The sequence below is a fragment of the Anolis sagrei genome, chromosome 5 (genome assembly GCF_037176765.1).
Source record: "Anolis sagrei isolate rAnoSag1 chromosome 5, rAnoSag1.mat, whole genome shotgun sequence".
Taxonomy (NCBI): domain Eukaryota; kingdom Metazoa; phylum Chordata; class Lepidosauria; order Squamata; family Dactyloidae; genus Anolis; species Anolis sagrei.
In genome coordinates, this window is record NC_090025.1 from 88,618,244 (window position 1) to 88,630,418 (window position 12,175).

The 12,175-nt window shown below is 40.0% G+C and overlaps 1 protein-coding gene across 5 annotated transcripts in view; it reads right to left on the reverse strand.

Annotated features, from left to right (window-relative positions):
- Positions 1-12,175, reverse strand: part of HGF (hepatocyte growth factor) — a 106,063-nt gene that overhangs the window by 41,001 nt on the left and 52,887 nt on the right. For all 5 annotated transcript variants that reach the window (XR_010910021.1, XM_060778300.2, XM_060778298.2 and 2 more), the window contains exon 7: positions 6,567-6,685. Coding sequence is in view for 4 of the 5 variants with exons in the window: in XM_060778300.2 (XP_060634283.2) it covers positions 6,567-6,685 (119 nt within the window). In the remaining variant the exon portion in view is untranslated. The remainder of the gene's footprint in view (positions 1-6,566; positions 6,686-12,175) is intronic.

The following is a 12,175-nucleotide window of genomic DNA, read 5'->3' on the forward strand; positions in this document are numbered from 1 at the left end:
CGTGGGGGTTATCTTATATGCCGGGAGTCATCTTATAAAGCGGGTGCTGAAACTTCCAATCCGGATTGGAGAATCTGCGGCTGCTGCATATGGTGGGGGGGGGGGGGGGGAGCTCAAAAATGGCAGTGGCCGCGTCCCTGCCGTATGCAATGACTTTTCTTTACTGCCCACACAGCAGTGGGTTTATCAACATGTGGACATTGAATCAAACCAAATCCTATCCAATCCAGCTTTTCACACTTCAAAAACACTGCGGTCATTTCCTATTCCTGTTCTGGAATACCAGCTGGAAGCAATGCTTCTGCTGTGAGACCAGTTGTAAATCATGTGAACTCCTCAAGGCAATTATCAGATGAGTCCACTTTATTTGGACCACATAGGCCTTCATTATATGTGTGAAACTAAGCAATCTCTTATGGCCTGACTTCCCCAAACCTGCTGTACTAGGCAGCAGCAATTCTGAAATAGGACATGGATGTTTCCACCACAGTAGCAATTGATTCCGTGACAAGGAACTGTGATGAGGGTCCTACTTCTAATTGCCACGGCCTTGTTCAGTGGTGGAAAAGTTGAGAAAATACCATACTCCAATTATCACCAGATGGATAGACCTCTATTACCGAGAACCCCATGAGACAGGGTAACTTTCAGCAGCATACGCCATATCCTCTATAGATTTGCAATGGAGCCCACCAGCTTCCATCCCATGGTGTAGAACTTCTTCTGGTGGAGCTCCGTCACAAAACTATATCCCGCATACACCACTGTGGCAGCAACATGGGAGGCTTCCTGTGTTCAATTGGAATCAATGGGGGGAAGCAGATGGCAGGTGCTTCCCCCATGAATCATAGAATCATAGAATCAAAGAGTTGGAAGAGGCCTCATGGGCCATCTAGTCCAACCCCCTGCCAAGAAGCAGGAATATTGCATTCAAATCACCCCTGACAGATGGCCATCCAGCCTCTGTTTAAAAGCTTCCAAAGAGATGAGGTAGAGGGGAAGCCATGTGATGGGTTCCCCATGTCCCACACTGGGCATTGATTTGCCACAATGTGTAGAGTGGCCTGTATGATGAGGTCATCGGTGTGGCTCCCCCCCCCCCCCCAGCTTGGATAAAGTAGGCTTAGAAAGGAGTTTATGATCATGGCAATAACATCTTGAGCATGGCTATTCATGGTTATTGAATATGGAGCAATTATGGATCTGCAACTCTAGATTACAAATCAGTAGATTCAGATTACATAGAATCCCAGACAAAGTTGGTAGAAATGTAAATTGTTAAAAGCCCTTATGGTCAGTTCAAAATATTTGTTTTCATTTTTCAACACAAGGACAGCAAGGAGGAAGTTAGAGAGAGACAATTTCAAAGACTGAGAAGAATATATGCCTGTGAAGATGGTGAGATAGAGAGGAGATCCTCCCTGAAATAGGCTCATTCCTCCAGACAACCTGGGTCTGAGCTGTTAAGGGCTTTATAGATGATAAATCAATGTTTTTATTGTGCTCAGAAAGAGACCATTAGCCAGTGGAGCAACTGCAATAAGGAAGTTGTATCTGGCTAACCTTAAGGCCAACTGGTGTATGTTTTGGTATTGTTGTCATTGATTTTTTGTTAACAATTAAGAGAGAGAAGATTTAAAAGCAAGACCAAGCAGCTTCAATAACACAGCCCAACCAAAAACAAATTTCTTGGTATTTTGTTTTTTTAGACCTATTCCTGGGGTTATTTGGGCACTGATTCAGAAAATTGCATTGGATAGACCACAACCACTCTAGTTTTTAGATATGCATATCATGATTTTCTATGGGTGAGCAGATAAATACTGATATATGGCAGATATTCTGTGTCTCGGCTGATAAGGGGAAACTATTGCCATTTTTAAAATCAATGGGTCAAATATACCCAGAAATAGGTCTAACATTTGAGTCACCAAAATATGTTGTCCAGTGATAATCAGTGCATTTCTTTACTGCATATTATAATTTTAAAACAAACATTTAAGTAATTATTGGTGATAATCATGGAAATAGTATTACTCCTGCTAGCTACTACTACCAGTGAATTTTGGCACAAGTATTTCTCAACAGATAGTTTTATTTGTAGGCACACTGATTCAATGTGCCAAACCTTTATTTATCATTCATTTTACTGTTTTTGACTCAGATTTATGAGCAATTAAGTTCAAAGAAAGGGGAAAGCTTTCTTAAAAGCCAATGGGATTACATGTAGCCACTCATTCCAGGATCCCGTCAGAGAAGGGCAGGATAAAAATATTTCATATGTGTCAAGTGAACAAATTTGAGTCTTTGATCAATTAGGTTTAGAAGTTAGGTAGCATAAAGTCCAGACAGCAATAAAGGCACCAGATGTTTGCATCCTCAGGAGAGGTATTTATGTCCTGTTCAACATATTAACTGCTAACATAAAAATAAGAGCTGCTAAACAGACCATGTAATAGTTGTTTCTCTGATTTTTGCCACCTTAAGTAGTTTTGGCTAGGCTAACCTATTTTACCACATATTGCCTGTACTCCATAAACAGTGTGAGGGTAACCATGTATTAACCCCAAAGAAGCCCTACACTTAATAGCAATGCAGATACTTGGATTGTGGAATCCTACCTCTTGTAGGAACAACTTCCACCAGTCTTGGTTTCATTCGTGGGCCAAGTTTGGGTATTATTTTAAAAATTTGGAGACTAATGATTTTATACAAACTTTTAAAAAATCACTATTATAGACTGTTTTAACTTTTAACATTCTGTTTAAAATTATTTAAACCTTGGAAACATTTTTGAATTATCCAGTAGTTTAGAGTATCTGAATTACTTTTTATTGTTTTAAATTTTAAATTACTTAATGCTGAGCAGAGATTTTGTGATATAATGTGGCATAAATACAGTATTTTAATCTATATAAATGAAATGTTATGTTTGGTTGTGGGGTTAACATTAGGCTTGGGCGGTTTCGTTCGTTAATTTCGTAATTCGTTATTAATTCGTATTTAAATTAGCTTACGATCCAATATTGAGCCATGCAGGAATGGTGTGAGGAGTAATAAAGATTCGAAACAATTTTTTCAATTTATTTCATAATTATTTTCGCATGTCTGGTGCAAGTTTTATAGTTGTTGTTTGTTTTATCACACCAACAGTCAACAGCAGAGGGAGAGGGAAGCTTCAGAAGTTCCTCCTGTCCCATTTGGAGGTGGTTTTTTCTTTAGCATATTGCGCAATCTCGTCTGCCATTAACGAATCGATTCGTAATTTTACAAAATGTTGTAAATTTTGAAATTTTTTAAAGGAAAATTTCGGAATTATTTTAAAAAAATGAAACGCAAGGGCCCCCTAAAAACAAAACGAGTTTAGAACCAAATTTTTCCGTGGTTACCCAAGCCTAGTTAACATAACGCAAAAACACTGGACGAATTGACACCAAATTTGGACACAATACACCTATCAGGCCAACGAGTGACCATCACTCATTAAAAACACTGAAAAACACAGCGGAAGGGACTTAAAAAGCAAAAAAATAAAAAAATACATTACAATACATGCACAAAACCACACATGTACAAATATACACACATATATATACACACAAAACACATATACACAGACTGGGTCACAGCAATGCATGGCAGGGGACAGCTAGTAACTATATACATAATAAACCCTGAAATCAACAAAATTGAAACGCATTGATTTAGTAGATTCATTTTCTGATTTTGCTACTATAAACTCAGAAGCACCCTAGGACTTTTTGAAGATTCTTCACTCTGAAGACAAGCAACACCTTGGCTTCCAGAAAAAAAAAAGGGCTCTTGGAAAAAAATGGGAGGAGGTTTGGTTTTGGACACCAACTCCTGCCATGGAAACCGAAATCCATAGAACACCAGAATCCATCCCATTCTATACAATGGAACAGTCAGATGATGTGCCTTATTCAAAATGGAAAAATTGAGGGTTTTTGTTTTTTGGAATATTATTTGTTGGCATTTTTTCAAGCCATGAATGGTAGATTATATGGATATGCAGAGTCACCGGAAATCCACTTTAGATAAAATTTAGGCATTTTCTAGACTTGTCAGGTGTCGGCAAAGAATATACCCTGCAATGTATCTCAAATAAAAGCCAAACAAGTCCCACCCATGAAATCTGAATAGTAGCATTATCCATACATATCACACAAAAAGAATATACCTACACATGTGATAAACAATAAGTCACTGCATTATTACCAGGGGCTGGAATACATATTCCTTTTTTTTTTTGGTCGTGTCAGGAGCAACCGCTCCTGTTGTGAGAGAATTGGCCGTCTGCAAGGACGTTGCCCAGGGGACGCCTGGATGATTTTTGATGTTTTATCATCCTTGTGGGAAGCTTCTCTCATGTCCCCGCATGAGGAGCTGGAGCTGATAGAGGGAGGTATTTGCCCCATAGATCAGAACATAGATGTAGTTGCCAAAGATTATTGTATTTGCCTAAAAGATCAGAGCAGTACATGCCTCAAAGAACATAGATGTACTTGCCTCATCGATGAGAGCTGTACCATCATAAAGAGTACTTACCTAATAGAATATAGTTTTGTTTTTTACCTCAGAACACATACCATCATTATACCTCATAGTCTCCTGATATCTATACTTACCTCAGAGTTTATACTTCATATCAGTACTTCACTATTCTAATTCTATATCATTCAGTAATCAAACTGCACCTTTGTAATACCTTGTTTGATTCACCTTGATTGTTTCAGTAAACTTAATTGGTTAAATTTAGTCTCGTCTCCAGAGTCTTATTTTGGGGAATTAAGGTACATATAGGGCATACTGATGGTCACTGGGAATATAGCTGGAAATGTATAGTTTTCTTTCCATTCCCGGCATGCCATCATAAAGTATATCATAATATATTATATATTATCAGTAGTATTGTATTTACTATATTAGTATTACTGTATTACATCATTGTATATTATTATATTTATTACTAGTAGTATTATATTGTATTACAGGAAAAGAGATACCAATTGAACATTACGAAGAACTTCCTGACTGTAAGAGCTGTTCAACAGCGGAACTTGCTGCCTCAGCATGTGGTGGAAGCTCCTTTTTGGAGGTTTTTAAGCAGAGGCTGGATGGCCACCTGTCAGGGGTACTTTGATGGTGCTTTTCCTGCATGACGGGATTGGGCTAGATGGCCCATGTGGTGTCTTCCAACTCTATTATTCTATGATTCTATCAGCAGATACCCATGGAGGGTTGTGGTGGTGGGAGCCATTCAATTGTATTTAGTAATACAATCACTCTTTGGCAATCATATAAGGGCCTTTTTATGCATATTGTTCAGAAGGCGGCAGCCAGGTTACTCACAAGAACGCCCATGAAATGCCATATAACACCAGTGCTGCAACATTTACATTGGCTTCCAATTGAGTACCGTGGCCTGTATAAGATGTTAGTTCTGACCTTTAAAATTCTTTACGGCCAGGGTCCATCGTACCTTAGGGACCGCCTCTCCTTCTCCCATCATCGGAGGTTGCAACGACCAGCTCAATGTGACTTACTCTATATACCGGGTCCTAGAGAAGTGCACTTGGAAAGTACCAGACGCAGGGCTTTTTTTATTTCTGCCCCTGCCTTATGGAATTCCTTGCCACCCTATATGAGAGGGCTTATGAGAGCACTTAAGACCTGGCTTTTTACTAGAGCATTCGATCTCTGTTAATTTTTAAATTCTGTATGTATGTATTTTATCTTTTAAAATTTAGCTGTAAATCGCCTAGAGCATTCCCGGATGGAGGGAGATTAATAAGTAATTAATAGGGCTGGGCGGTTTTGTTCGTTAATTTCGTAATTCGTTAAAATTCGTTATTTTTTTTTATAACGAAGCAATATTGAACCATTCAGGAGCAACTAAAAATTGAAACGAATTTTTCAATTCGTTTTGTAATTGTTTTGTAATCATTTCAAAATCGTTTCGAAATCGTTTCGTTATTATTTCCGCATATCTGGTGCAAGTTTTATAGTTGTTGTTTGTTTTATCAGTGAAAAAAAATATAATTATCACACCAACAGTCAACAACAGAGGGAGAGGGAAGCTTCAGAAGTTCCCCCTGTCCCATTTGGAGGTTTTTTTAGCGTATTGCGCGGTCGCGTCCGCCATTAATGAATCAATTCGTAATTGTTTCGTAATTGTTTTGTAATTTCTGAAATTTCGTAAATTTTGAACTTTTTTAAAGAAAAATTTCGGATTTTTTTTAAAAATCGAAACTCAAAAACCCCCTAAAAACGAATTGAGTTCAGAAACAAATTTTTCCGTGGTTGCCCAGCCCTAGAAATTAAATATGATGATGATGATGATGATGATGATGACATATGAAGAAAACCAGAAATGGGGAAAAACATCAAGTATGAGAACATGAGAAGGAAGCCATGCTGGAAACAATGTGAGCCATGTCCAAAAGGGGTTATAAGGTGCCATCCCACAGAGAGATCATTGGCATCTAGATATGAGAACACAGAAAAGCAAAAAGAACTCCAGAAGAAATTCGTGTTCAACTTACCACATGGTTTAATGTTGCAATACTCCCATGGGGTATTGGGGTCAAGAGTATAACACCACGGCCTTGGCTTACCATCCGGATTGCGGCAATAATTATCATCAAAGCCTTTGTCAGGATATCTGTAAAACAGACCAACGTGCATGTCAGCCAAGTCAGCTTGACAAAAGATACAAACCAAAGCCCCCCAAGTTGAGGTAGGAGTCATATTTGTCCTAACTGGCTTAGACTCCAGTCGCCCTGGCTGCCTTCCTAGAGTATCTAGGTTTTCCCTGGACTACTCTAAACTTTAGGGAAATAAACCCACTTGTGCTAAATGCCTACATATGTGGGAGCTGGAGCACCCATCACTGCCAGTAGAAATGAAAACTGAAAGAGAAGTATTTTGATATGATGCAGGATATCAAGTGGGGTCATTCTGCTAATTGGGCAATGTCCCATTAGTATTGAGTCTGACACAATAGCCCTACTTTGCTATCTTCAAATGGCCCAATTAAGTGTGTACAATAAGCACACTTCCTGGCCTGGCAGACTCATTAAGCAAATTGATTGTATAGTTCAACAGCCCTGGGTTCAAACTGGTAGCGATTTTCAACAGACCCCATGCTAATAATATCTCTATTTTTAGATTCCAGCCTGTTAAGAGGCCATGCCCTTATATCCAGCCTGCAAGGAGTAAAAAAAATTATAAGTAACATAATTTTTCTTTGCCCTCCTTTATCTTGTCAGGATTTTCCTCCTTTTAATTAATTCCATATCCCTTCGAAGGTATTACTAAAGGAAGGGAAAGGGGGAAAATGTCAATATATTAGACAACTGTGAACTTTCTGAATGACTAGCATTTTATTATTCACTTGGAAGTGTTTGTTTTATGTTTGTTATTTGTAGTGCAATGGCAGGTGATGGTTAAATTGTTTTCAAGAGAACACAGATGTTAACTACCTTTGAACCCAAGACCTTCTGGAACTGCTAACAGATGTAGGTCTCAAGAGCAAATTAAAATAAGATCAACCACTGCCTGCTTCTTAATGTTTCTTTATTCTCAGGTGTAGATATATAAAACAAATCAACCCAAGAAGTGTTTGCACACTGCGGAATTCTGTTTTGGCCACTTCTCTTGCCCACTGAAGGAGTAGAAGGCAATAATAATAATAATAATAATAATAATAATAATAATAATAATATAAAAACTTTATTTATACCCCGCCACCATCTCCCCAAGGGAACTCGGGGCAGCTTACATGAGGCCACGCCCATCAATACAATATACACAATATAACACAAAAACATATCGGAAAATCAAAAAATAAAATAATCTATTTATTTATTTATTTATTATTTTATTTATTGCGCTTATATACCGCAATTCTCAGCCCAGGGGCGACTCATTGCGGTGTACAACATGAAAAAACAAGTGCAATCTACAAAGCATAGTGCAAAACAGTCTACAATTCATCATAATTCAATTCAAGGTGCTGGTCTTGACCTATAAAACCCTGTACGGTTCCGGTTCCGGTCCAGTGTATCTGTCCGAACGTATCTCCCGCTACGTCCCACCTCGGAGCTTGAGATCATCTGGGGAGGCCCTGCTCTCGACCCCACCACTCTCACAAGTGAGGCTGGTGGGGACGAGGAGCAGGGCTTTCTCAGTGGTGGCCCCTCGCCTGTGGAACTCACTCCCCGGGGAAATCAGAGCATCACCATCCCTCCTCTCCTTCAGGAGGAGGGTGAAGACTTGGTTATGGGACCAGGCCTTTGGGCAACCAGGCAATTAAAGACCAGCAGGATTGACGAAATGGTATTAAAAGCGGATCTACGAGACAGCAAACACTGACAATGTAAGGGAGGAATTTAGGTTTGTATTGATTTTATTGATTTTTTTACTGGAATAATGCATGAAGCTGTTAGTAACTGTGAATTTTACTGTAAGTTGTGATGATTGTTGTGATGCTGGCATCTAATCGTGCCTTTACTGTGTAAGCCGCCCTGGGTCCCCTTCGGGGTGAGAAGGGCGGGGTAAAAGAACCCCAAATAAATAAATAAATAAATAATCATAAAAAACATCTTATCAAAACAACAACATTACTACAAAATTACTACTACATTCCGAATCGTCTCATCGTCAAGCCACAATCCGATATTATTTCCGTTGTTCCATTCCTATGGTCAATTGCCAGTCATTGCACTTCTTGATCAAATGCCTTCTTAAATAGCCAGGTCTTTAACTTCCTGCGGAATATTAGCAGGGAGGGGGCTAGCCTGATGTCCACGGGAAGGGTGTTCCACAGCCGAGGAGCCACCACCGAGAAGGCCCTATCTCTCGTCCCCACCAGCCGTGCCTGTGAGGTGGGAGGGATCGAGAGCAAGGCCTCCCCGGAAGATATCAAAGTCCTCGTGGGCTCATAGGCCGAGAGGCGGTCAGTTAGGTATTTTGGGCCGGAACCGTTTAGGGCTTTATAGGCCAATGCCAGCACCTTGAATTGAGCCCGGTAGCAGATCGGCAGCCAGTGGAGCTGGTACAGCAGGGGGGTTGTATGCTCCCTACGTCCCGCTCCTGTTAGTATCATGGCTGCTGCACGCTGGACCAGTTGGAGCTTCCGGGCCGTCTTCAAAGGCAACCCCACGTAGAGAGTGTTGCAGTAGTCTAAGCGGGATGTAACCAGAGCATGGACTACCGTGGCCAAGTCAGACTTCCCAAGATACGGGCGCAGCTGGCGCATTCGCTGAGTCCCGTTCAACCCTCTTACAAGCTATTGCTTTTGTACAGAATTTTAAACTATTAAACTACATTGCATGAACTGCATTATATGAGTTTACATTTAATTTAACTGCATTATATGTCTACATTGCATGAATTGCATTATGTGAATCTACATTGCATTGAAGTAAAATACAAAACCAATGTATATAAACGATACAACAATCAATAGTCAAAACATTACGACATTTCATTACGACATTAAAAATAATCACCATGGGCAGGGCCAAATTCAAGGATTAAAATTTTAAAACACTGGGAGATAGGGCAGTGTAAAATATCAGGGAGGGGCTCTGGGGGATGAGGTAGGATTTAATTGCACAACAAGAGAATAAAGTGCTACTGAGGCATTTTATGCAGAGTTTGGTTAGAGATTATCATGTAATCAATCACTGAAGGCACATTGGAATAGCCAAGTTTTCAGGCTCTTCCTGAAGATTGCCAGAGTGGGGATGTAATGAACTCATACCTTTGCTTTGTAGGCCGCAGCCTGGAAGTCAGTGAGCTGGCCTCCATGTTGGGAAGGCAGCTCAGGATAGCTGACATGTTGGTATAGGCAGAGAGGCAAGGGGAGGAGTCAGCTAGCTCCTGATTGGTTTAGGCCCCAAGGGGAGGAGTTGAAGGAGAGTGAAAAAGAGGCTGTCATTTCTGACAGGAGGGAGAGAGAAGGATTTGATCTGGGAGAGAGAAGGATTTGATCTGAGGGAGAGGAGATTAGGATTTCAGACAGGGAGAAGAGAGTTTCTGAGTGAGCTAGGAATTAGACTGTTAGGGAATAAATAAAGAGCAAGGGCTTCTGTGTAGTTTGACTAGGGCAGTCAAGGTGAAGACTTGTTTGCTTGTATTGGGATAGAATACAAGTGGGTTTATTTCCCTAAAGTTTAGAGTAGTCCAGGGAAAACCTAGATACTCTAGGAAGGCAGCCAGGGGCGGCTGGTCCAAGACTCGCACTGTTACATGTTACAGGATAGTGTGAGGAAAGTAACTCATGTTAAGAAAAAGTTACTCCTTCTAAAGAAACCATTTGCTTGATAAGTCTGTGCTTCAGAAACAAACTACGTGTTGTACCTCTCAGTAATGAGTTGTCTGCTTCAAATATTTCAATAAACCTGTTCTCTAGTTTACCGTTAATCTGCCTCAGCCTTATTTTATCATAAAAAGTTAGATCTAGTCAGCTTCCACATCTCCACAGTTCAGTCACAAAAACAGGAGCCGAAAGGAAGAACCTGTGTATAGGGACATTTTACCTCAAGTATAATGACAAGACAATTCCCCAAACTGTCATTTGGGGTGGTGGCAGCAAACCTACCATTACACATCCCCTGTGTCCCTCATTCTTATTACAGGGGGCTTGCCTAATATCTCTGGGGAGCGAATTCCAGAGCCAAGGGGCCACTACAGAGAAGGCCTTCTCTCTCGTCCCCACCAGTCGCTTTTGCGATAGAGGCGGGAGCAAGAGGAGGGCCTCTCCGGAAGATCGAAGAGATCATGTGGGTTCGTAAGCACAGTCATGGAACAGAATGGGCTGTTAAGAAAGTCCTTGTGGTTTTAGCTGAATAGATACATAGCCAAGTGGCAAATATTTTAATGAGCCAGTAGACATTTTATTTTAATGAGCCAGAGACATTTACTTATTGGGAGGAGAGCAATGACCAATCTCAATAAAATAGTGAAGAGTAGAGACATCTCATTGGCAACAAAGATCCTCATAGTTAAAGCAATAGTATTCCCCGTAGTAACCTACGGATGTGAGAGCTGGACCATAAGGAAGACTGAGCGAAGTCTTCCTTATGCTTTTACATTGTGGTGTTGGAGAAAAATTCAGAGAGTGCCTTGGACTGCAAGAAAATCCAACCAGTCCATACTTCAGGAAATAAAGCCCGACTGCTCATTGGAGGGAAAGATATTAAAAGCAAAGATGAAGTACTTTGGCCACAAAATGAGAAGATAGGAAAGCTTGGAGAAGACAATGATGCTGGGGAAAATGGAAGGAAAAAGGAAGAGGGTCCTACCAAAAGCAAAATAGATGCTGGGTATCCTTGAAGTGACTGGCTTGACTCTGAAGGAGCTGCGGGTGGTGACGGCTGATAGGGAGCCCTTTTTAGCCTTTTCTTATCTATGGAGTTTGTATTGTTTCTTGCAATAACATTTTGCCATAATGTTGAATATTAGGGCTGGGCAACCACGGAAAAAATTGTTTCTAAACTCGATTCGTTTTTTGGGGGTTTTTGTGTTTCAATATTTAAAAGAATTCCGAATTTTTTCTTTAAGAAAGTTCGATATTTACGAAATTTCGTAAAATTACGAAACAATACGAAACGAATATGAAACGAATACGAATCGATTCGTTAATGGCGGACGCGACCGTGCAATACGCTAAAAAACCTCCATATGGGACAGGGGGAACTTCTGAAGCTTCCCTCTCCCTCTGTTGTTGACTGTTGGTGTGATATTTATTTATTTATTTCACTGATTAAACAAACAACAGCTATATGGAAATAATAACGAAACGATTTCGAAACGATTTCGAAATGATTTCGAAATGAATACGAAACGAATACGAAGCAATTACAAAACGAATTGAAAAATTCGTTAAGTTTTTTAGATGCTCCTGAATGGTTCGTTATCGCTTCGTAACAAAAAAAAATTACGAATTTTTAACGAATTACGAAATTACGAAACGAAACCGCCCAGCCCTATTGAATATATTTTAATTTCTCCACTGGTAGTCATTATTCTTGGATCTCAGGTAACTGTGATTAACAGTAGATAGAATTGCACTACTTAACTTTAATGAGGCACTAATTTTAGATCTCCCCTTTTATTTTACAACTGGAGTAGCTATGTAGGTGGC